At 38.2% G+C, this 26,144-nt stretch overlaps 2 protein-coding genes across 3 annotated transcripts; one reads left to right on the forward strand and one right to left on the reverse strand.

Annotated features, from left to right (window-relative positions):
- Window positions 1-395: 395 nt before the first annotated feature.
- Window positions 396-13,906, reverse strand: LOC127638804 (kelch domain-containing protein 10-like). 2 transcript variants are annotated; one of them, XM_052120546.1, is made up of 10 exons: window positions 13,588-13,906; window positions 8,174-8,266; window positions 6,833-7,054; window positions 3,910-4,064; window positions 3,624-3,772; window positions 3,322-3,406; window positions 3,150-3,216; window positions 3,000-3,047; window positions 2,758-2,897; window positions 396-2,453 (listed from the first exon to the last, which is right to left on the reverse strand). In XM_052120546.1, the coding sequence occupies exons 1-10, from the start codon at window positions 13,670-13,672 to the stop codon at window positions 2,244-2,246; spliced, it is 1,254 nt and encodes a 417-aa protein (XP_051976506.1). In that variant the 5' UTR covers window positions 13,673-13,906; the 3' UTR covers window positions 396-2,243. The 2 variants fall into 2 exon arrangements, with proteins under 2 accessions (XP_051976506.1, XP_051976507.1); XM_052120547.1 differs by lacking the exon at window positions 8,174-8,266 and having other exon boundaries at window positions 13,588-13,905.
- A 2,749-nt stretch (window positions 13,907-16,655) lies between these two features.
- On the forward strand, window positions 16,656-26,106 carry LOC127638803 (zinc finger C3HC-type protein 1-like). Its single transcript, XM_052120545.1, has 10 exons — window positions 16,656-16,797; window positions 17,322-17,409; window positions 17,707-17,857; window positions 17,942-18,025; window positions 18,118-18,245; window positions 18,391-18,539; window positions 18,666-18,921; window positions 24,404-24,607; window positions 24,833-25,045; window positions 25,264-26,106. The coding sequence occupies exons 1-10, from the start codon at window positions 16,664-16,666 to the stop codon at window positions 25,333-25,335; spliced, it is 1,479 nt and encodes a 492-aa protein (XP_051976505.1). The 5' UTR covers window positions 16,656-16,663; the 3' UTR covers window positions 25,336-26,106.
- The last annotated feature ends 38 nt before the right edge of the window (window positions 26,107-26,144 follow it).

Consider the following 26,144-nt stretch of genomic DNA (forward strand, 5'->3'; position numbering starts at 1 on the left):
TTAATTTGACCATAAATTATATTATTAGCATGAAATGGAGAGTTGACACTTTTTTTTTTGTAAATTGGAGGTCCTCTTTTGTATTTGGTATACAAGTTTATGCAAAACCTGGTAATCCATGTAATCCCAGCATGATTTAAGAATGTTGCGTATCCTGTGTGGCAATCTTAACATTTTGAACAAACAATTTAACATTATTAATGTAACATTTGCTCATTTGACATTTTAGATATGATGCAGAATCTTATAATTATTAATTTTACATCAAAATATCATGCAGCCTTTTTGGTGTTAAAAAAACCCCTCAATGCTTAAATTTGATTTTGAATCCCATCTCTTTTTGAACCCACTGTGTATTGGATATACACATATAAACTAAGAACACAACACCAGTTTGAACAAGTTTATTAATTCTCCAACCATAAAAACACAAAACTGTGTGAACCTTTGAAACATTTGCTGAACAACTGAAGTCCTAACAGACTCCTTGTCTCAAAAACACAAAGAAATGTAGGGACTCTTATTAATCGATACAGCTGTGCTGTAGTATCATGGTCTGCACATTGCCTGTATGGCAAAGCACCCTTAGTCTTGACCCATGCAAACAGGGAGCCAGTCATGCAGAATTAAGTTCAAGGTGTGTAGACCGGCATGCCGGTGACCTGTAATATTCTAGAGATAAGCTACTTTGAAAACATAATAGAAACAAAGACATAAGCAGCAACTATATACGGATGCAGCAGGTGCAGAAATATAATTGCAATTATGAACCTTTAACTTTTTTCTCAACTACATCAATTGATGATGGTGCCTGATAATGTAGTTAAATGGCTATAAAATGTGTATGTTCGTAGAACTGACCATAAGGTTAAGTAACCCAACAAGTCTAAATGCATCAACTCTTGAGTTCAAGATACTGTATTTGGCATTTCAAGCAGTGATGTTTTGAATTCAGAGATTGATCATTGTACCAGGTCAGCATAGTAAAGAGATGCTCTGCTACATTATTGCTAATCCATAGGGAGATTTTCTTTTTGTTAAACTGTACAGATATACACAAAGGCTTAAACGATTTGTCAATATTATTTGCACTATGCTGACCAGGCATGAATTGTTAAACAATTTACTGTAAATGTATCAAGCACTGTAAAGCTTGATGGAAAAAGTGTTCACCTTTTATGTATTTTTTTTTATTCAGGTCAGCTTGTCCAGGAGCATAATTTAAATAAAATAATAATGTGTGTCTAGCAAGGCTTTATATCACGGATCAATTTAGCACATTATAAGGTCTTGCTTGGAAAGGCACTAATCAATTAAATGTGTCTGCCATTGGCTTCAATATGCCAAATATAATTAAAAGATTTGGATGAGGGATTATCAGTTTAAGGAAAAACAAAAAGTATATTTTATTTCAGTAAAATCATTAAAAGTAAATTGAGCACCTTGTTCACAGTGATGTAACGATTGGTTTACAAAACTGAGTTGCTGAGAGAAACATGGAAACAGCTTTGCTATGACTTTTGTTTAAACATTGGTCTGTGTTTGTGCATTAAGTGCAGAAGTATCTGCAAATCTGAGCAACAGCATCTTAAGAACCTTAAAATCAACAATCTCACAGAAAACGTCAAACTCACCATTAGAAATGTTTGTTACACTGCTAAAACATTCAACTTTGAAACACTTGTTCAGCACTGATTTTGCACCATTTTCTTGAATCGGTAACATAAAACCTTGAAGCGTAATCCCGTGTCCAGCAGCGAAACGTGCGTTTGTCCAGATTAAAGCCCAAATTCATCATTGCCAATTGAATAATATTCATGCTGTGGGGAACTTTCATGGTGAATCATAAAAATGAAATGAATATCAATACATCAGTAAAAACAACTCAAGCCCCCCACACCACTACAGAAGGCCAATAAATAACATTACAATCTCATGAAAGGAAAAAAATTAAATAAAAAATTAAGGTCACTGACCCATAGTGTTTGAGAAAAGAACCTTCTCTCTATTGGATGTTTATGATTTATATTTTTGAAATCATTAAAATGATGCATTCGTGAACAAAAAAAAAAAAAAAGGCATCCTATAGTTTTTGGTTTTAAGGCGGGCTGTGTTGATGGGCTTCCTTAGAATCCATCATGTTCTTTCTGTCTGCACGTTGGCTCAAGTGTCGTACTGTCCACCATCTCCACAAAAAAAAAAAGAAAAAAAAAAGGTATACACAAGCACTTCTCCCCTTCTCTTCATTTCAAACGTTCAATGAGTTCCTGGGTAAGGCCTAAATTTAGCAGCTGAATCGGGGTGAGTTGGGCCAGGTGTGGGAAGGCTTTAAGCAGACGCTCCCAGCACAGTTCCAGCAGACTGGGCACCACCAGCCAGATCTTAAACAAGGAACCAGTCCGCTTATTCTCATGGATGTTCACCACACCACCGTGGATGTACATGCAACCGGCCTGAAAGCAAAGAGGAAGGACAGGTTGTTCTTCCAAACACAAGAGTTCCCACACCTTTTGACCCAATGAATTCCCATGATTTTTCCAGATGTTTGTAATTACTGGAGATGTTTTCTAGCCGGTGAAAGAGTGTAAAGCTGTGCATAACTAGATATTTGTTTATGAACTCAATTTTATAAGTCCATGATAAAGTCCTTATAAACTCAATGTTTATAAGGCCTAGAAATCAGTTTTAAGATTTCCCTGATATTTCACTACCTGCAGAATAAATTGTTTAATGCTCTAAAGATTTATGTGGACTGACCGGGGTAACAGCAGCACAGTGGAAGTAGGCAGGTTCAGGCATCACTGCAGGTAGTTTATTCCACTGGAATGTCTGCAGGTTGATCTTCCACAGATCATCCAGTATTACTTCACCATTGTATCCTCCACATATAAATACATCTGACAAAGAACCAAAGCAAAATCATAATGAGCTCTATAAGAAAAGTGTGCCGCAAAAATGATGTATCTCTGTTGGCAATGTTAATATCAATCACTACTTACTATTTTTAATCTGCACACAACTATGACATCTACGAGGGGCTGGGAATCCTGAAGAAAAAAAATAAACACTGTTGAAGAACTGCCTAATGCAGAATGTTTGATTTTTCCATTCTCTCTGATGTCTATATACAAAAGAACTTAATTTCTAACCTATTCTTTCGTGAGGTTTTGTTGTGATTTCTTCCCAGGAATTTGTTTCGAGGTTATAAGCATGTATCTGATGAAAACATTGGAACATTGGAGTGATAACTTAAAGTAAAAAAAGGAAAAAGAATTTCACTATACAAGTAAACACTGCTAGGAGGTATACCGTCAGGTGTACCTTGTCTAATGGGTAGGAAGTCCAGGAGGTTCCCCCTCCAAGGATGTATATTCTCTGTCCGTCATGGGCTATCTCATGTCTGTATCTGTGAGAAACAAATGTAGTAGGGACGTTAGTCATATCAGTTCTTGTTTTAAATTTCAGCACACATAGAATGGCTTAGTCATTATAGCGTGACAGCTGTTGCATTTACCCAACGTGACTAAGTGAAATAGCTTTGCAGCTGGAGTTCGCATCCTTGTCTTATACTTTACCCATCATTTAACTTTAGCGAACCACAAGCCAAAGATCAGGTCACTCACCGCTCCTCGGGCAGGTCATCTGGAGGGTTGTTGGGTTTCAAGTGAATCCACTCTCGTGTTGTTAGATCCAGTCTGTGGAGATCAGTGCTGTAGATGTAACCCGTTGTACCTCCAAATACGTACAAGAAGCCATTGATTATGGCCATCGCCTACAAAGCACAAAAACAGGGACAACTCAATTAAAGTAATGGAGCATGTTTACTAGAACACATCAGATGATTGTACTTTTTATTATTAACCAATTATCATTCAAAAAGTTACATCACAGAATTTGCTCAACTTATACCTGTCCATATATTCGATTAGGTTTCTTGCCCCTGCAGTTGAGGAGGGACCATCGTTTGTATTTAACATTGCAGACATGAACGTCATTTCCATTGTTCTCACCGAATGGGATTCCAGTACCGCCAAACACAAGAAGGTTGTTTCCATGCAAAACAGCTGTGTGACGCAAACAGATGATGGTCAGTGGAGGTATTAAAAATACTTGTCTTACTGGAAACAGATGTGCAGCCTTTCAACACATCTATCGTCGAACAGTACCAATACATTACCATACATCATTAGGGTCTACTATGAGAAAAAGGAAAAGATGCTTTGGTTTGTTTTTGCATAAAAGAATCATAACTTGATTGTAATGCATTTTTAAACTTTAAATCTTATCTAATTTTTCATTATTATAAATAGATCATAAACCCAAATAATAAAGCATTCCCCTTTTTATACACAATGTCCTAACTAGTTGTGACCCAACAAGTTGTGTTCATTGAAGCACAAAGAGACAGCCAGTGGAACATATTTGATGTTTAATACACAGTGATGTAATTTACTTTACTAAAGTGAATTGAATTGTGGACCAATGAGATTTCACTGTTGGTGGAGCCATCAACAAAATGTCTTTGCTGGTTAGAACAAAACCACATTAGATTGGAAGAGATAATCGCTTGAAGCTTCTTCGTGTCATGCCTTGTTAGGACACAAGTGTTAAAGGCCCAAAAATAGAGGTCGAACGATATATTGGTTTTACCGATAATTTGGTGCTGATGCTTGCATTTCATCACCAAAGGTTATCTGCAAAGATGAACGGTGATACTTGCCAATAGTTTTTATATAGAAATTTACATACAAAACCCTTCATCTGGTATATATACAGTATAGGCTATAAAAGGCTTAATTTGGTGAATATTTATAGAGCAATGTAACAGAACCAAGTGTCATGTCACTGTTTCTGGATTAATGCATGATTATTAATACGAGATGTTATTGAAAAGATACATATGAAATATAGATCTTATCGAATGTTTATTTAAATAACCTTCTTTGATTGAGTCCCTAAACAAAAGGAATAAAAATCTGTTTTTGTATAATACTGGATTACTGGACAATTATGGCAAGCTAGAGTTGATGAATGATGATCTACTGTTGATGAATTACTCAGAATTTATCAGCCAAAATGACAACTTTTATTTTATAGAGTTTATATTGTGATACATTGTAGACGATTGTAAGAGTGCATGTTTTGTGTCACTTGTGTGTTTGTATGAGCTGAAATCACAGACATTTCAAAATAAAATCCCCTGTGTTTTGTGCTTTTTAATAGTTAAAAGTCCATCGTAATGGACCAAATATTTATTTATTTTTTAAATAGTTTAATATTGGGATTTTGGTTGCACAACAAACTGCACCTGGGATTTTATAAATGTTTGGCTCCTGTAGCCTTTATGTCTATGTCCGTGACAGTAAGGAAAGATAAGAAACTTTAACATATAGTGTATTCAGAAAGTATTCAGACCCCTTCATTTTTTTCACATTTTGTTATGCTTTAAAATATTATTTTTCTAATTAATCTAAATTCCATACCCCATAATTTTAAAGCAAAACCCAAATTTTTTTATAACATTGCAAATTTATTTAAAAGAAAAAACAGAAATATCACATTGACAAAAATATTCAGGCCCTTAACTCAGTACTCAGAACAAAGTACGTTTGGCAGCGATTACAGTCCGTTTGATGCGACAAGCTATGCACACCTGGATTTGGGGATTTTCTGAATTTTTTCTCTGCAGATCCTCTCAAGCTCTGTCATGGGGGCTGTCGGTGGACAACCATTTTCGGGTCTCTCCAGAGATGTTCGATTGGGTTCAAGTCTGGGCCACTCAATGACTTTCAACTCGAGTTCTCCCTAAACCACTCCTACGTTGTCTTGGCGGTGTGCTTAACATTTGTCCCAGGGATGGTATTGCGCAGGTGATGAGCGGTGCCTGGTTTCCTCCAGACAAGACACTTGGAATTGAGGCTAAACAGTTCAATCTTCCATTTCGTCAGACCAGAGAATCTTGTTTCTCACAGTTTTAGAGTCCATTAGGTGCTTTTTTTGTGTGTTGCGCTGAGGAGAGACTTCTGTATGGTCACTCTGCCATAAAGCCCAGATCGGTGGAGTGTTGCAGTGATAGCTGTCCTTCTGCACGTTTCTCCATCGCCACACATGATCTCTAAAACTCAACCAGAGTGACCATCGGTTTCTTTGTCACCTCTCTTTCCAAGGCCAATCTCCATCCGAATGCTCAGTTTGAATGGGTCAGCCAGCTCTAGGAAGAGTCCTGGCTGTTCCAAACTTTTTCCATTTAAGAATTATGGAGGCCACTGTGCTCTTGGGAACATTCAATACAGTCTAAAAAAAAATTTTTAGAACTCTCCAGATCTGCTCTGATATGCATTTTCAGCTGTGAGACCTAATACAGACAGGTGTGTGCCTTTCCAAATCATGTACAATCAATGGAATTGTCCACAGGTGGACTCCAATCAAAGTGTAGAACTTTGAGAACCTCTCAAAGATGATCCAGAGAAATGGGATGCACCTGAGGAAAATTTCAAGTGTCATAGCAAAGGGTCTGAATACTTAAAAAGAAAAAAAAATTAATATCACTTAATACATTTGCAATGTTATCAAAAATCTGTTTTTTGCTTTGTCATTATTGGTTATGTCATTATTGATGCGAGAAAAATAAATAACAAAGCATTTTAGAATAAGGCTGCAACATAACAAAATGTGAAAAAAATTAAGGGGTGTGAATACTCTCTGAATGCACTGTATATCAGCTGATTAATTGTTATCTTTTCCTTTACCTTTTCCACTAGCTTAGTTATCGGTTGACCTCTATTAAAAACATAATTAAAAGATGAAAGTGTGTAATTTAGTTTCATATTACCAGACATTGAGGCCAGCTCGGTGGGCATGAAGCCCTCTGTGCGGATTTGTTGCCATGTCCCAGTTGCAAAGCGGAACCTCCACAGCTCCCTGAACAGTGGATAGTCTTCATTTTCTGAGCCACCTGATTCATCGTAGTCAGGGTTGTACCCTCCGAACACATAGAGATTGGTGTTGTCGGCCACACAGCGATGGCCACTCCGGGCCGGAGGGGCTCTATGACCTATAGAAACAGACAGCAGCATGTTGATGATGAGACAAGAAAGATTCACAGCTAGACAGAAGTGGTGAAGATCAGAACAGTCCATATTATGTCAGGTTATCTTTCGAAAGGTAAAAAGGAAGATTTAATATGGGGGGAAAAATTTGATCCAATCTTTGCTTCTGGAACAATATTCTAATATAGCAAGAAAATCTCATTAATATTCATGCATCCACGGTTCTGTAAAATGAAGGAGACAGAAGACAGAGTTGCCCCAGAGTTCTTCAGAAGTCACCTGTAGGATTAAATATAAACTACATTGTAAATTCAGTTATAATAAAGGCAGATGAGGCAGCAGTAAGACAAAATTGAACTGAGAAGACTTTTACTCCTAAACAAGGCAACAAAACTTTAAAAAGATCTTGAGGTTGAGCCATTCATTTTGCCATTAAATCTTTGAAAAGAATTGATCTGCCCATTCCAAAGATCACTGAACCTACTCTCACATCACGTGCAAGCCAGCAGCCTCACCCGTGCAAATTTCCTGGCACAGAATTTGCCTTGGAACCCGGACGTTGCACCCGAGTGAGAAATCGCAGTGATGAACTAACAAAGATGGGAGGGAAATAAAAATACTGAGACACAAATAAATGAAACAAAAGGAATCAAAAAAACATTTCTCACACACACTAGACAAAAACTTTAGCCGTTCCTTTTTTTTTTATCAAAAAATGCACCTCCAAAAATATTTTGATGCAGGTGCATGACTAGACTATATCTCAAAGTTGGCACACTGTTGCTCCTAAATCAATTTTAATGATTGATTTAATGAATTAGCTTATTATATTGATTTGGGAGCAACAGTGTGATGACTTTGGTGCATGCTTTCCTTTTTTGTAGCAACCAAGCCATCCTGCCCCAGGTTTGCCCCAATGAAAGTTTAGCTGAAAAAGCCCAGGCGAAAGAGTTGTGGCCTATTTGCACTACAGTGAAGAAGAGGGGGTTTTGAAGAGAGGGGTGGGGAGTCTGGGGACAGCATGGGGAATTTCAAATTTGCCCCCACAGGCTGTGGTCTAGATTTGTGGGATCTCTTTGCGTTTTCTTTTTTAGGTTCAAAAGGCGGACAAGCCTATTACCCACCTTCTCTTAAAAACCTGTTAGGGATCCGAAGACTGGGACAGGGTTGGCCGAGGATTCTTCGAGCTTGTAGCCAGCAAACTCTCTTCTTAGAGCCTGTTACCACAATTACCGCAGTCAGACAGACAAAAAAATAACAGCAACAACAAAAGAACAATGGCAAAATAAAGAAATAAACACACGCACACACTGGACGAACACCTTTACCATCACTGACAGATGGTATTCAGATGGTCAAAGGTTTTTTTTTTTAAATAATAAAAACAAATGAATAATTGGGTGAGGTGGTGTATCATTTTCTATGCACAAAACTCCTGAACCTCTGCAATTCCTTATGCACTTCGGCACATCCTACAGTCATTTGTGCAACAGTCATGGAACACATTAATCTCACTTCAAAGAACTACAACTACATAGCAGCCCTAATCTGCACATGACCTACATGGATTATTTTAAAACAAAGGGGCATAAACTGCCTTTGGAACTAAATGCTATTGCATGTAATGAAAAACATGTACATGTGCAATGGAGCCCACACAGAACAGAAAACACAACCAGGAATGACAAGAAACCTGAGGTGTATGGCAACAGAAAAACACAAAACTCAGATTAGGGGTGCAACAATCCATAAGCCACTGATCGAAATTGGCCGATATTCGTCTTAAATCAGTGATCATGATCGAGCCTAGATTTCGAGCCAATCCTTTTTGCAGCAAACAGGGAATCACACATACATTGTAGGGATGTAACGATTGAATGATCTGATGTTATCGATACAATGCTTAAATATCGATATAGAAATGCATTAACAGATGTACATTTATTTTAATTCTCTCATGTCAGCAACATCCCTACACAAATTAATTTAACGAGCGCTAAATACGCTTTTCATGTGGGACACAGATGTGCACGGGGTCTTTGAATCAAACGGCGCTCTGCTATATGTGCACGCACGTCAACCGGGCTTCCCGCTCCAGACCAGTGACAGGACCAGTGCGAGCACATCAACTGGGTGCTCCTTAAGCAGAGTGGCTCACATCAAAGGTCTTACTAGGAAAAAATTGATTATGATCCAACGTGAATTTTCTTGATAAAAAATATGATTGTGCCTGGTAAAATTACTAGAAATAGCATTTTAGGTTAGCGTAAAGATGACAATTTAAACAAGGTTCATTTCTATTTCTTCTGCTCCAAACTTACTTCATACTGTCACTGTCTGTTGTATGAATGTCATCATAAGGAAGTGTTTCACCACTGTTCAAATGCACTCTGGATCACATCATTTATATGTATAAATGTTTTCCATCTGAAAGGACTAAATATTAAATCAAACAAATGCCAATCAAATGCAAAGTCACCTCTTCAGTAATTAAAACACTTTTTGAATGAAACTGTATTCTAATTATTTTTGATTTAAACTGTAACTGTGGTTGGATACAGTTACTTATATTTTGTATTTTAAACATGTAATCCTGTTACATGTATTCTGTTACTCCCCAACCCTGGTTATAAGACTTTACACATCAACACCCATACTAACATTTATCCCAGTTAACTGTAACATAATTTTTCATTACAACTGTGGAAGTTGTAGCCAAGAAAACCACAGACAGCATGAATAGTTGGAAACAAGTCATGGGTTTGTAAGTACTTTGAATTGGATTAAACTGAAAAATAAGCTGTAATCAAACAATTGATGACCACTTGTGTGAGACGTTATTTTTCAGTCATTTTTGTCAACATTTGAAGTACCTTTTGTTGTGGATATCCCAATGTGGATACTAAATTTGCACTTTTCAGAGAGCTCAATAAAATATTCAAATTATATTTTAGTTGCATTTGAGGGCAACATTTTTTTAATTGATTGTGTAAAATGGGCACATAATACCCAAATATCGACCGCAGGGCATGGAATTGAATCAAATAGAAATCGTATCGTGGCAGACTTTGAAGTATCTGCAAATACTGGATCGCAGGTCAAGAGAATCGATATAAGATCGTATCTTGATGAAACGTCCAATTTACACCCCTAATATACACTGCTACTCTAATGAATGAGCACTTGCTCAGCCTTGGAAGCATGACAGCATGGACTTTGGAGGGTGAATTGTTGACAATTCTAAGCATTCACTAATTTAAACATTCAGACATGATGTAATTCACATAAATATGCCGGTTTGTTTTTTTTCTAGAGTAATTTCAGTAGTTATTCGTTAATGCATTAGCCTAGATATCATGAACAGACCATGAACAATATATTTTTACAGCATTTATTAATAATAATGTTAAATAATAAAAAATACAATTGTTAATTTTTAGTACATAGTGCATTAATGTGCATGAACTAATTCAACATTTGATTTTAAAAATGTATTAATATATGTTGTAACTAACATCAAGTTCATGTTAATTACTGTACTGTTGTTAAATGTTTACAAATGGAACCTTTTGTAAAGTGTTACTGTAATTTTACTTTGAGGGGCATAAAAAAATAACTGCAGTGTTAAAGTTGCAAAAGTGTGGCAAAGGGCCAATCTTTGTGTTAAAAAAAAGAAAGAAAAAAAAGAATCTGCTTCAAATTTCCTGATTGGTGCACCACTACTTAAGACCTTGCAATTTATTCACTGTTAAAATTAACTGATAGTGAGGATGAGTTTTGGATCAAATTATACATGATGCATTGGGGAATCTTTTAGATTTACATACCCTAAAACAAGGTCAGCAAAGTTATCATCATATACAGAAATCAGCAAATATAAATGGACAAATGAGCCTTTTTGAAGCAAATGAAAAAAATAGTTAGGGTGTTCCTCAATATGTCTTAATTCAATGCTTGGAAACAATGTAAGTGTGGTGGTGGCATAGTGGGCTAAAGCACATAACTGGTAATCAGAAGGTCACTGGTTCGACCCTCACAGACTCCACAATTGTGTCCTCGAGCAAGGCACTTAACTCCAGGTTGCTCCGGGGGGATTGTCCCTGTAATAAGTGCACTGTAAGTCGCTTTGGATAAAAGTAAATGTAAATGCAAACGATGGTCTGCCACCACTTGAATAAAGCCAGAACTTCGGTGGTAAACTTAGTCAGTAAACTCCTACAAAAGGCACATTTAAAGATGTCCACTAAAGAAATAAAAACATACGGGAGGTCATGACAGCATATATTAATATTGCACCAACTGAAAAGCAGGTCACATGGTTACATTTGAGATTCTCAAAAATGCAAAACATTATCTGAGGGCTCTTTTGATGTCCATTACAGTGAATAAATGATAAACCAGCTCTTCATATACAGAACTGGTAAACGATTGTGCTACCATTTGGGCAAGCTCGATGAGCTGCATGAGAAGTACGCATTATGCATGTGTACAATACCCAGTAGCTCCAAAACACATGTTTATGACCAACTTTGCATACCATTTATTATGTTGCATTACATGAAACAAATATGCTGCTAGTTAAGAGAACTTCTCTAGATCACGGAAATCCCATTCATTGTGGATTTCACGCAAGTATAAACAGGCCTTTAATCACTCAAAATATATAAACAGGAAGAAGGATACAGATGGCTTGAGCTGAAGGCTACATTATGTGTGGTGTGAATATCATTAATGTTCTAATGTGGCAGGTTTCATCAGTTTTACAATAGTTTTTTTAGACACTACAGTGAAAAAAAATCACCATAGGCTGTTTTACTACACTGGCAAAAATGTATTTTGTGGTGAATTCAATTTAGCTGGAAAGATTAAGATCTTTCTACACTGACTAAATTAGTAAAGCATGAACTTGAAACAGGAAGATTCTACATATACAAAAATAATGCTTATAAGTAAATTCTAGGCTATTAACAATTGTATGTTATCTGCACAACGCATCATTATGTTTCAATCCTAAAGTAAAAAATCTTGTCATAATTATTTACTAATTTTAGTAAATTTCACAGGAAAATTAAACAAGTACATTTGAATTAACTTTTCAAAGCTGGTGTTTCCAGCATGCAGTGCGCTTGAATAATTAATGAGCTTGCATGGTTGATTTACAGTTTTTTATTGTTGATTTTATGTTTGGTAACTTCTTGTTTTGTGAATTAAAATACACGAATATGACGATTTATTACTTCACTATGTGTGCATCATGCACACAACAAAGTCATTTATACAAATTTAGCTTGGGTCATATAATAAAATAAGGGTATATGATTTCCTTTTCAGGCTTCAAAAATGAATAAATGACAGTCAAATATAAATGTATAAAATGTTAAATAATTTAAACAATATTTTAATTATTGAAGTATGTCTAAATAATCGTATTTGTCCGACTTCATAATGACAGAGCAAGGCTTTTAATGACCCATGGGGTGTATAATTTACCCACATGCTGGTCTGTGACACTATTACATTCCAAACAAATAGCCGAGTGAAATATATCCCTGAACTATAAACCCAGTTGAGCGAGGAGTTATTCTACGTAAAAACAACCATTAACATTTCTGGTGGCGTGCATTTCAAATAATTTATCCTAACATTAAAACAGGCCTCTTTTTTTTTTTTTCATCTTGTCTAGCTATGTAAGTAAATTAAACAACTCTCAAAATGAATTGTATTTAACAAGAGGTTTAATTAGACCACTATGCAGCAAACACAAGATTAATGCAAACAGGTTTGTTGATTCAGAATGGAACAAATAATTACATTTTGAAGCAGAACTGGAAACCAGTGGCAGACAGCTCAAGCACCATCAACACATACTGTATAATAGTTTGGAACAATTAGCCTATAGTGGCTCTGTTTTCACTCTATAACAGTTGAAGATCTTCAATTTATTGTAGATTTCACGTAAGTATAAACAGAATCCATCACTCAACATATCTCATCATTACAACATCACTTTGATAACTTTCAACAGACGCATTTACTGTAAATAAAAATAGTTGTTAATGAGAAAAGAGAAACTTAAATATCAAATAACAAGCAGAGCAACTATTTAATTTCCAAAGACATTAAATTAACACAGCTATAACTTATGAAATGTATTAAAATCATTATACAGACATCAAGACAGTTGTTGACAAATGTATATGAAGTTGTCAAGCTGCATCCAGAAGCTAACAGTATTTATTTATTTATTGATTGCCCAATTTTTGGATAACAGTAAATATCTTTGTTCAATCCCAACATCAAAGAGCGACTAAAACGCACACTTTTATTTATAAGTATACATTAACATTTAATACACATGAACTTTAAAAGTTTGTCAGCAAATCATAGCCATTAGCGACACAGGCTAACGCCAGACGCTAGCAGCGCGAACGATGCGAAATGCAAAATATCTTTGCAACACGATAGACATTTAAATCGTCTTAAAGGATTTTTTATTATTTTGTTCTTAATTCAACCTATTAACAGAATCCCCACTGACCTGCAGCTCTCAGCGGAGGCCTTCCAGACAGCCGCTCAAACTGATTGAGTCTGTCCGGGCTGTGCGCTCCTTCTGCGGCAGACATCGCTCCAAAATTCACTCTGAGATCATCCACCTACACGCGCTCAGAGTCAACGGGGCTTCATGCGGCAGATACAGGCTCAAAACAAAGCATCACTCAGCCCATTGTCCCCGGAAAGAGCCGTTTACACGAAATACATGGCCCTGACCGGGTGTCCTATTAAATGAATGTGAAGGCAGAAACGCTGGTGAAAACCTTCAAGATGGCCACAAAATTCACAAGCTATGAAAATAATTAGACATAATAGACCTTTTTCACAGACTGTGATGACGCATTTCCGCCTAATTTATCAGCATAAATCTCGCAAAATAATTTTATGCTTGATAATTTTTTTAATATTGAGTGTAAATTTAAAACAGTATGCTTTGTCTTAAATTACGCTGGATTAAGTTTTTAAAAAACGAATTACCACAGCTGTGATGGGGTTTCTAGTACAGATGCTGAGAAATTGACAGTAAATTTGGCATCTTCTCCCATTTCAGGGTCTTAACCCATCGCTCTCTATTTTTTTCCTCTTCTGGAAAGTAATTCAAATGTAATAGTAATTTTTTTCTTTTGGTCTTGGAGCAAATAGGTAATTGAAAATAATAGTTGCTGTGGTCTCCCATTCATGGCATACCCTACAAACGTTTACTTCCGCGTTCCATAACCGAGAGTGTGAAGAAGAATTACACTTTTTTTTTTTTTTACACACACTTCAAAATAAAAGTATTTTATTGCTCAAGCAATAAAATACATGCTGGCAGTCATGAGTTGTTGTTACTTATAAACTATTCGATAAATTAGTTTGAAATTCTACAAAATGACCCGAAATGGACGTGTGTATGTGTGTGTGTGTGTGTGTGTGTATATATATATATGTATATATATATATATATATATATATATATATATATATATAAATCGATCACAAATCTATACTTTTTTATCTCTCCAAATTGCTTTATTTTACATGTCTTTTTTATAGAGCTGTGATCTGTTTTGTTGCTTCTAAATGAACAGCAGTCCGATGAAGGCCTCACACTCATGAATGTGTGATTAACTAGAAACAGTTATCCTAAAGACTTTTGTGCTAAATATAATATACAATGTGAACGCAAACATTTTGAGCGTGTCTTAAATGCGATTCCAAAAAGTTTTATAAATCTTGTACAAAACACTTCTGTCAACATACCTGATGGACCTTGTGAACTTCCATCCCTTCTCTTCAATGGTAATGACCTCAGAGCAATGCTTCCCAACAAACTTATCCGCTCTTGTTTCAATTCTATAGTATATCCGACACTTCTGTATAATAACTGTGTTTTGCAATCTTATGATAAACAAACTATTAGAAAATTGCGAACACAGGGCCTATTAGCTTTCCAGTGGCTCCTAAAGCTAAGGAAACTCATTTTAAAATATTCAATGGGGTATACCCGTCAAGTGAATTTTTAAGACAACGATTTAATTTTGAAGTAAATGCCTGCACTTTTTGTCAAATTGACATAGAGACAACTGATCATCTTTTTTTTTCTTGTCTGTCTTCAAATACTTTTTGGGAAAATATGTCCTATTGGTTGGAATCAAAGATTCGATCACTGCCCACTTTTGCTAGGGAACATGTTATGTTTGGAATTATGTTGGAAGAGAAAAGAAATGATTTTCTTATTAATGTAATGTTGATACTGGGCAAATATTTTATTCATAAGTCAAAATGTATGAAGACGAAACCTTATTTTTTTTATATTTAAAAGAGACTTAATTTGTAATTTCTTTCCAGCGTTGGAATGTATAAAAAGTAAAAAGGCCCAGAAATTGGCTGGAATAATAAGAGACCTTGAGCTCTTAAAAGAGGAATAAAGAGACCCCTCTGTATTTTTTTTTTTTAACTGATATGTGCCTTGCCTAATACTTATTTATCTGTACTTACCAATGCCATTATAGATGTATATTCTATTTTTTTGTTCTGTTCTTGTGTTCAATAAAAAAAAAAAGAAACAGTTATCAGTATATATATATATATATATATATATATATATATATATATATATATATGTATATATATATATATATATATATATATATTAGTCTTCATATTTCAGTAATATTATTTACAATGAGCCTACACAAATACACTGTGTAGTACATGCACTTTTGTGAAATTTGAAACTTGACCTGGAAAATATTAAGAAGGTTATATTATAATTATAAAATTATATCAGATATGTATGAGGTAGCACTTCATTTTCAACTCGACACTTCTTTTTCTTTCAAAAAGGAAAAATTGAGGTTACAGTGAGGTACACTCAATGGAAGTGAATGAGGCCAATTGTTTTGAAGGGTTTATAGGTAGAATAGTGAAGCTTATAATTAAAAAAAAAGAAATTACATTAATGATTCTGATTAAACTTTATAACTTAGCTGTAAAGTTGTTTAAATAATAATTTATGCTGGTGTTTTAGGGTTTATGCCTACATCGCCATGGAAACTAAGTAGTCAATTTGGATATAACTTTACACAGGAAAGGTTGGCAAGCGATTTTATTACACTAAAACACACATATTGTTGCATATTACATGCATATACTGCATGTTTACATCTTGTGGCTACTATAAACAGTGAGTATTTAAACTTTTATAGACTGGTCCATTCACTTGCATTGTAAGTGCTTCACTGTTAGCCTACTCAGATTTTTGTTTTTTTTAAAGGAGGGAAAGTCTAAATTAATGTTTGTGGTTATCAACATTATGTCTCAAAAACTGTCAATTGAACATTAACTTGTATTGAACCCGGAATATCACTTTAAAACTCCATTGTGTCAGACATCCAGTTGAGACATTTACTCATAAAGAGTCGGATCGGCAACAGAGATACAGTTAAAGGAATATTGTGGTTTAATTACAAGTTACTACGGTAACTACTGTATATTTTTGAAGGGAAGGGGCGGAACTGTGCAAACAATTTTGATAATGTATATCTTCCAGCGGGAGGGTTTAGAGGCAGACACCGAACATGGCGGCGCTCGGCAGCCGTACAAATCGTCCAGAAAACGGTGAAAAACAAAGCAAATCTCCTCTAGTTTCGCCTATGAAAGTACGAGAACTTCTCAATGAAGGGATTGCCTCGGAAGACAACGTGTTAAATTGGTAAGAGCTTCACTATACTGAGAGAGAAGTTGCGAAGAATTGAGTGTGTGCGGCGGGAAGAAAGCAGGGTAGGGGCGGTAATGGCAAAAGACGAGTTTAACTGGAAACGGATGAATGATTTGCACATGTTGGTGAACTAATGCATGTTGTCTATTCATAAATAATTATATGTATGTAGCAGTTCCCCATCAGCTTAATTAGCTCGTGTAAATGCACTGCATATTACGCAATTTGTTTGCCTAAATTCTATTGATCGCGTGCATGAATCTGTACGTTAACCACATCTACAGCGTATAATGCATGTTTTGTTAAAAAATAAATAATAATAATTATATATATATATATATATATATATATATATATATATATATATATATATATATATATATATATATATATGATATGGTATACAGTGCAATGACACTGTTTCTTTTTTAATGTATGGAAAATGTGTATTAATGTTTCGCTTGGAACATTATAAGTTTGCAATGTTTAGTACTAGGTTGATATTCTCTATATCTTAGTTCACAGCAGGATCCAAATGGCCTTGGTGAAGCCCCTTGTGAGGCAGCAAACAAAGAAGCATTTTTCAACAGAGTGGAGTCGTATTCAATATCCTTTTATTATTCAGATCCTTTGACATCTAGATGGGGTTTTTCCCCAAACAGCAGTGTCTAGAGTTGTACCAATAACCAATATGTCTTCCGTCTTAAATTGATTGAAAACATCTGGATTCCTCATGTAGTTTAATCTCACATTCAGTTGTTTTAAATTAACCAGATATTACATGACATGGAAGATCAAAAACCTCGACAGAAATGTATTGCATGTGCAAAAAACATGTTGCATGTTTCTGATTCTGTGTTTTTTCTCTGTATATGTTTTAAAATATGTCCTTAACATAAGCACAGTCTAAAGTGGGCTGGAAAGCCAAGTGCTCTCTCACCATTGAGATGTGCAAGGTATGGCTGGATCAATGTAGACTGTGACATGCTGAAGTGTTCTAGTTGCCAGGCTTTCCTCTGTGCATCCATTCAAGCCACCTTGGACTTCCAGAAATGTGAGTTTTTATTCTAGAGTCAAGAAAAGTTTTTGAATCTGCTCATATACCCAAATCTCTCTGTCATCTAATTTACTCTTTCAGATGAGGCACGGATTTCGGAGTTGCTACAGCAACTTCAAACGCAACATGAGAAATTCTGTTCATGGCCAGATTATCCATGTCCAGGTATTTTGAGAAGTTCTCAAGCACTTTTCTGATTGCTTTGTGTCTGTAAGGCTTCTTAATCAGAAATGACAAGTTTTTTGTTTTTTTTGCAGATCGGTTCTGGATGGTTCCTATTAATGAGCCTACAGTGCTACTTGGTGCCTTTCTAGACCGGTTCAAAAGTGCATGTCTTCTAGAACAGCAGCTGCCTGCTATGAAGCCAGAGCAGCTCAAAGCTATGGTATGCCTTGTTCCTTCATGACTCATTTTTAAAGAAAAGTCCAACAATGATTTGTTTCAAATAATTGGCATGTGAAAATTTTTCATGCGTTCATACATTTTTTTTCTTGGTTCAATCTCTGAATGTTACTCTTACTCTTTATTAGACATTGACTGAAGATGTTATAAGTGTCCTCCTACAGCTGTTTGAAGATGAGCAAGTGAAGCTGGGAGGCTCTCCCACAAAGGCCTCATCGGATCCAATCTCTGTACAAGTGGCAGCATGCATTGTAGCCCTTTGTGGTTGGGCAGCCAGGTAAAAAAAAAAAAAACTGTTGAATGGATGGTCTTTGCAGAACAATCTGCATTCTGATGTCACAAACCTCATATTTCTATGAAGTGGAATACATGTCACTCTTTGCTGTTCTGTGCTCCCCTTTAGCCCAGCCCTCCATGCTATGAATCTGCCCATCCTCACCTGTTCATGCTGCTTGAGGAAAGTGGGGCTGTGGAACTTCTTTCAAATGGAGAATGTTTTAGGGGAGGGCGAAAACCCTCCACAGTCTCCAACATCTTCCACCACTTTGACTACATCTCAGTGCACAGGTGGGGAGAAGGGGACTCCCCCCTCACCATCCCAGTCCCCCACTCCATGTCGCATGAAGCTGCGTAGTCAGGACACCACTCGTTCCGAGCAGGTTAGTCTTGGTTGCATTTGTTTGACTTAAGGTCCCAGCAATTTCATGGCAAAGTGCTTCTCCATTCTTCGCTCAAAATCAAATTTGAAACAGCTGAGCAGTGACATACTGTTTGCAATATGGTTGCAAAACGCCACGGTGCTGAGTGTTTAGAGGACGCTCAAGACTACATGTAAAACATCAACTAATATGACATAAAATAACTTTGTGCCTCATTCAGTTATTTTTAATGATCTCATGTGAATTCTACTCAAAAGTGGAATTCACATGAGATCATTAAAAATAACTGTTCAAGGTTGACTAAGTAATATACAGTAAATGTACTAGAAAATGTGTAATTTGTCATGTTTGCTTTGTACATTCATGTTGCTATAGTGTTATATGCTGCCATAATATGTGCCAATTACACTGTTTGTATTTTATTTTGACACTGATACTACTGCATAAATGGGTGTATAAAAGAGTGTTAATGGGTAGAATACAGACAAAACTATGATGGGCATATCTTTGGGCAGATTTCTTTTTAATGGATGACACATTAGTGAATGGCACTTTGGAGTATACAAGTAGATTTGATTCCTTTTGTAGACTAATAAAAATACATTACATGTTCTTGGAAAATGTCTCAACACAAACGATCCTACAGATGTAAGGATGTAAATTTGCGCCAGCAAGTTATTAACTCTGCACACCAGTGTGTTCAGTTGACTTATCTTAACTGACTGAATGGGAATTAGCTTTCAACCTCAAAAGTAGGTGGAGCTCTAGGTCACACCTACCAATGACATGAAACAATGGTAGTAAGGTGTTTAGCAGCCAGTACAAAGTTTACCTGAATGTTCACCCTGGTAGCCTGTTTCAAACCACCAAAATGAATTCAAAAACACCTTTTGTTTTGGCCAGATTTTGTTCTAAATACCCTCACATATGATCGTTTTTCAATGTTGTAGTAAGTGTGCAGGGGCCTTAATTAATTTATACTCTGTGACCACTTTATTAGGCGCACCTGTGCATCTACTTACTAATGCGATTTATATAATTAGCCAATCATGTGGCAGCAGTGCAGTGAATAAAATCATGCCGATACAGGTCAGGATCTTTAGTTTGTTCACATCAACCATCAGAATGGGGAACAATTTTATCTCTGTGATTTTGACCATGGCATGATTGTTGGTGCCAGACGGGCTGGGTTGAGTTATTTCAGTTGTTTCTATAACTGCTGACCTCCTGAGATTTTCATGCACAACAGTCTCTAAAGTTTACTCAGAATGGTGCCAAAAACAAAAAACTGCCAGTCAGCGCCAGTTCTAAGGACGGCAACAACTTGAGAATGGTCAAGACCATTTCCAGCTGACAGATAGTCTACGGTAACTGATAACCCCTCTTTGAGTGAGCAGAATAGCATCTCAGAATGCACAACATGTCAAACCTTGAGGCGAATGGGCTACAGCAGAAGACCATGTCAGTAAAAGAGTGGAAAAACACCCTGGTCCACTGCAGCATCAGCTTTCTGTTCTTCGCTGACAGAATTGGAACCCGATGTGATCCTCCCCTGATGTAGCCCATCTGTCTCAAGGTTCAATGTTTTGAGCATTCTGAGATGCTGTTCTGCTCACTACAATTGAACAGAGGGGTTATCCTTGTTACCGTAGCCTTTCTGATAGCTCCAACCAGTCTGGCCATTCTCCGTTGAACTCGCTCATCAACAAGGTATTTCTGTCCTTAGAACTGTTGCTCACTGGATGTTTTTTGTTTCGCACCACTCAAGAGTAAACTGTTGAGATTGTTTTGCATGAAAATACCAGGAGATCCAAAGATGATCCAAGATGGCGGCGTGGTAGCATGCAGCGGCCACTTCGGATCCAAAATGGTGCTATTTTTGTCACTTAGCCCGACTTTTACAGCACATGGACATCGGAGCAATCGGTGTTCGTGTCTACCATCACCAGACACTGTTAAAATATAAGATTCATGCAACAACCAAGCAGCATGATGATCTGCAAGGAGTTGCTACGCGAACTCTGCTTGCTGTGGAGATAGGCCTCCAGTCCTCTGCATCGCCTGATGCCGGTGCCCAGGGAGGGGACGTCATAAGTGGTGTGTGAGGAAGCAAAAGTGCGGCAAGAGGGTGGGGGTCCATGCTAGGCTAAAAACAAACCCTAGCTGGCCGGCTCTCCCATCTATCCTGCTGTCAAATATTTGCTCCCTGGACAATAAACTGGACTACATCCGACTCCAGCAGACTACGCAGCGTGAGCTTAGAGACTGCTGCATCTTTGTGTTCATGGAGACGTGGCTCAGCGACACAGTTCTGGACTCTGTCATTCAGCTAGGCAGCTCGCCTCGTTTCGTGCCAACAGAAATGCAGCTCTGTGCTGTAAGACTCGTGGTGGTGGCTTGTGTGTTAACATCAACACGGAATGGTGCAATAACTCTATGCTAGTCTCTAGTTACTGCTCATCACTGGTGGAGCTTGTGACTGTTAGATGCAGACCTTTTTATTTACCACAGGAATTCACCACTGTTATTATAACCGGAGTTTACATTCCCCCCCAGCGCTAATGCTAAGGAAGTGCTCCGTGAACTGTATGGGGCTATGAGCGAACTGCAGAACACTCACCCTGACGGACTGTTTATTGTCGCCGGAGATTTCAACCATGCGAATCTCAAAACAGTGCTCTCCAGACTTTGCAACGAGAGGGGCGAACACGCTTGATGTTGTTTACACAAACATCTGAGGCGCGTACCGGGCAGAGCCCCGCCCCCACCTCGGCTACTCGGACCACATCTCTGTTATGCTAATTCCAGCTTACAGACCGCTTGTCAGGCGCACAAAAACGCTCCAGAAGCAGGTGAAAACCTGGCCAGCAGGAGCCATCTCTGCTCTTCAAGACCATTTTGAGTGTACTGACTGGCACATGTTCAGGGAGGCTGTAACATATGGCGACTCTATCAACTTGGAGGAATACACAGCATCAGTGACCAGCTACATCAGCAAGTGCATTGATGATGTCACCTTCTCCAAGACCATCACCACACGCTCCAACCAGAAGCCGTGGATGACTGCGGAGGTGCGTGCACTGCTGAGGACCCGAGACTCTGCCTTCAGAGCAGGCGACAAGGCTGCCCTAAGAACAGCAAGGGCCAAACTGTCCCGGGCCATCAGAGAGACAAAGCACGCACACACCCAGAGAATCCAGTCACTTCCAGGACAGCGGTGACATGCGGCGCATGTGGAAGGGCATCCAGGCCATCACCAACTACAGGACAACATCAGTTGCCTGTGACAAAGATGCCTCCCTTCCAGATGCGCTGAACGACTTCCACGCTAGGTTTGAAGCACAGACCGACATGGTGGCGAGGAAGACCACCCATCCTCCCAACGATCATTTGCTCTGTCTTACCACGGCTGATGTGAGGAAAACTCTACGTAGAGTCAACCCACGGAAGGCTGCTGGACCAGACCACATTCCTGGCAGAGTACTCGGAGGATGTGCAGACCAGCTGGCAGATGTTCTTACCGACATCTTCAACATCTCTCTGAGCAGCGCCGTCATTCCAACGTGCTTCAAGGCCACCACCATCGTCCCCATGCCAAAGAAGTCTTCAGTGTCCTGCTTCAACGACTACCGTCCCGTCGCACTCACACCCATCATCATGAAGTGCTTCTAGAGGCTCGTCATGAGGCACATTAAGACCCAGCTGCCCCCTCACTAGACACACTGCAGTTTGCGTATCATCCAAACCGTTTCAACGGACGACGCCATCGCCACAACCCTCCATCTGGCCCTCACCCACCTAGATAAAAAGGACTCCTATGTTTGAATGCTGTTCATAGACTTCAGCTCAGCATTCAACACAATAATTCCTCCGCACCTGATTTGAAAGCTGAACCTGCTGGGCCTGGACACCTCCCTCTGCAACTGGATCCTGGACTTCCTGACTGGGAGACCTCAGTCAGTCCGGATCGGGAACAGCATCTCCACCACCACCACACTGAGCACTGGACCCCACCCCCCAGGGTACTGTACTAACTGTATATGGTTGAACGACAATAAAAACCACTTGACCTGAGATCAGCAGTTACAGAAATACTTATGGCACCAAAAATCATGCCACAGTCTAAATCACTGAGATCACATTTTCTGATGATTGATGTGAACATTACTTGAAGCGCCTGACCCATATATGCATAATTGTATTAATTGCACTGCTGCCTCACAATTGGCTGATTAGATAATCTCATGAATAAATAGGTGTACAGGTGTTCCTAATAAAGTGGTCACTGATCAGATTTTTGGCATATCCAGATTGTATTCGGATGCATTTTTAATAGTCTGGACGGCAAAAAAAAACACATGAAATCAGATTTTTCTGAATTTGATTCAAACCACATCGGGAGGTGGTTTCAATTGCAATTGAAATCTGATTCTTTTCAGATGTGTCTCAGTCTGGACGCTCTGGCTGCTCAATTCGGATTTAAAATGGTCCTTTGCGTCACCCTTAGCACGACACACATCGATGATGTCAAAAATCGGTGACTGAAGCATGGAACATCACAATGGGCTGTGTCTCGTTTGGAAGGATGCGTTCTCTGGAGGTCGCATTTGTCGGCCGCATACGTCATCAAGGCTGTCTTATTTCAGAAAAGTGAGTAGGACACTTTGAATACAACGTTCAAATGTGACCTTTCACAGGAATTCGGAGGTGTATCCTTCGTGGGCACTCACAACCATAATTATTTGCTTTAATGGAAATATAAAAAAAATATATATATTTCTCAATTGAAGTACATCAGTTGATTGGTGCAGAGTATATAATATGTATAATTAATTTAATATATAATAAAAATAAAGTATTAGACTAAAATTACACCTTTAAAATCTATTTTCTTCTCTCTTTACATCATTATAAATCTCCTAAAATGTACCTTATACATTCCCTACCTGAGGAACTTTGTTCCCTTCTCACTCATAGCGCTCGCACTTGTTAAAGTGTGGCGTACTGTCATAGCAACCATGTTACGTTCCGTTTGTCCCACGAGAATTGTTTAAAGTAGGACACACTGTATACTGCAGCCATTAATGGATGCATCCTACCTAGCATGAAGCCTTCCAAACGAGAGGCAGCCCATTTTTCCGCATCTGTTTTTAAAGCATCGTCACGTGGGTACGCCTACGTCATTACCAAAGCAACCCATGCAGGTTGGTTACGTCTGAACATGCAAATCTGATTTGATCACTTGCAATTAATAGTGCGGACAGTCTGCCTGAAAATATCTGATTTGAGAAAAAATCAGATTTGCCTGCAGTCTGAACATAGCCTGAGTGTGTACTGCCATTTTTATTTGTCCTTTTTGAGATCATAAACTTTCAATGTAAACATAAACCAAAGTGCCCATTAAAGTGCTCTAAAGCTGATGAACCTCAACCTTTTTTTTTTTTTTTGCATGGTTTGTTTTTTGCTTGGCTTTTGCATATAGACGGAAAACACCCCATCCCCACTGGTTCCCCGCACCAGAAGTAGGGACTCCCCTATCCCGCATGAGGAGCTACCCAGCCCCCTGTCCAGAGGCAAAAGACCCATGACCCGCAGGAGGGGCCAGGGAGAGAACCTGGCAGTGGACGTGCCCTCTAGCCCACAGCGAAAGACAAAACGCCCACGTCTCTCCTCTGCCAGTGGCCCTGTAAGGACAAGGAGTCTATGTTAATGTATCATCTCCATTGCTCCTTACTATATAGCTCAGTTTTTAGTAAGCGGTAGTGAGAAGGCTCATAGGAATAATTACATAAATATTATAAAGACATTTAAACTCCGATATTGCTAGAAAAAAAGCTTTTTTTTTTATGAGGATCAAGTTTAGTTTTTTTACAATGGAAATACTGAAAAGCTTTTGTTGTGGGTGTTTCAGGAGGGGCCCTTGCACAGGAATGTGTTTGACCCAGTAGCCCAGCACAGGGACTGGTGTCCTTGGGTGTGTTTGGGACTAGAGAAGTGGAATCTGGATGGCTCTGTCTTTGTAGGCTGTGAAGCAGAACTCCCACAACCTGGCTGGAAAGCCGCAATGACCCTCTTCTTGTCTTTGAAAAGGAACATCAGTCCAGTAGGAGCCAGTACATCGCAGGTGAACCAAATGCAATATTACAGTATGAAAGCCTTATCGGTTAGTTCTTGCAAGATAAAGAGATAATTTTGACTGCAGTTATATCTGTTCCTGATGGACATAGTACATTTAATGTATAACTGTCTAAGTAAGTTTAAAATTTCAGGTGCTGCCCTTTGTCTATTTGAGTTAAAAATCAATTGTCTTGCGCATCCACCACCCATCTTTGTTTCCTCCAGGGTCCTCATGACAAATCGAAAAGGGTATTCTCGATATTCCGACAATGGCAGGTATCCTCCCCATCTCAGTAAGCCGTGTTCTTGAAAGGAGGACTGGAAAGCCCTAGTGAAGTTATCCTGGTGGTACACTGTCCTATGTTGTAATGACAGTGATTTCATATCAGAGTGATTCTTGATCATGTGAGTCTTGTTTACAGTATTGGATTTGGTAGGGAAAGGGACAGTAAATCCACATGGATCAAGCAACCTGCGCTGACTGACCTTGCCCTGGAGCAGGAAAGCCTGGCACAATTCTTCTGAGAAATTAAAACTTTAGCACACTGTTTTCAAATTTGGGCTTGTCATGGTGGTGGTATCATCAAACCTCTTAACCACATTTGGCCTATGGACATCAACTGACCAGTGGTTGGCATGCTTTACCTCACAGGGACTGCCAAATAGTCCTTGCCTCTTCACTACACATGGGGCTTTATAGGGTCTGAACTGGCCTATATTTAGGGAAGCTTTAGTGAAGCACCTAGACCCACACTGGAAGAAATGCTAGTTGCATCATCACTGGACATTTTTCAGATTATAGTTCAGCCAAGGAGAAATGGTGTTTGCAGATTTTCATGTGCTTTTCTGCATTGTTGAAGTAGTTGTATGAAATTGACTTCCATAAGTGTGAATGCACCAAACACCATTCTTAAACTGTCTTATGTCCACATGCCAGCTGAAATAGATGTGCCATGATTAGAAAATAGACTGCCAATTTAAATTGCTTTGGTTTTGGATCACTTTCTTTTGCCATCTGTAGTTCCCTGCATTATGCATGTACTGTAATTCTGATCTGAGTGTGAACAATAAAAACATATTCCTTTTACTGGTTTTCCCAATGTACT

This window comes from Xyrauchen texanus, chromosome 47, assembly GCF_025860055.1.
Source record: "Xyrauchen texanus isolate HMW12.3.18 chromosome 47, RBS_HiC_50CHRs, whole genome shotgun sequence".
Lineage (NCBI taxonomy): Eukaryota > Metazoa > Chordata > Actinopteri > Cypriniformes > Catostomidae > Xyrauchen > Xyrauchen texanus.

Excerpts from the sequence above, each read along its gene's own strand:
- LOC127638804 (XM_052120546.1), bottom strand. The coding sequence starts at position 13,672 with ATGTCTGCCGCAGAAGGAGCGCACAGCCCGGACAGACTCAATCAGTTT. Across the intron at positions 3,407-3,623 it reads GATGACCTGCCCGAGGAGCG|ATACAGACATGAGATAGCCC; the intron begins GTGAGTGACCTG and ends TGTTTCTCACAG. Across the intron at positions 3,048-3,149 it reads AAAACCTCACGAAAGAATAG|GATTCCCAGCCCCTCGTAGA; the intron begins GTTAGAAATTAA and ends TTTTTTCTTCAG.
- LOC127638803 (XM_052120545.1), top strand. The coding sequence starts at position 16,664 with ATGGCGGCGCTCGGCAGCCGTACAAATCGTCCAGAAAACGGTGAAAAA. Across the intron at positions 18,540-18,665 it reads CTTTGTGGTTGGGCAGCCAG|CCCAGCCCTCCATGCTATGA; the intron begins GTAAAAAAAAAA and ends GCTCCCCTTTAG. Across the intron at positions 24,608-24,832 it reads TCTCCTCTGCCAGTGGCCCT|GAGGGGCCCTTGCACAGGAA; the intron begins GTAAGGACAAGG and ends TGGGTGTTTCAG.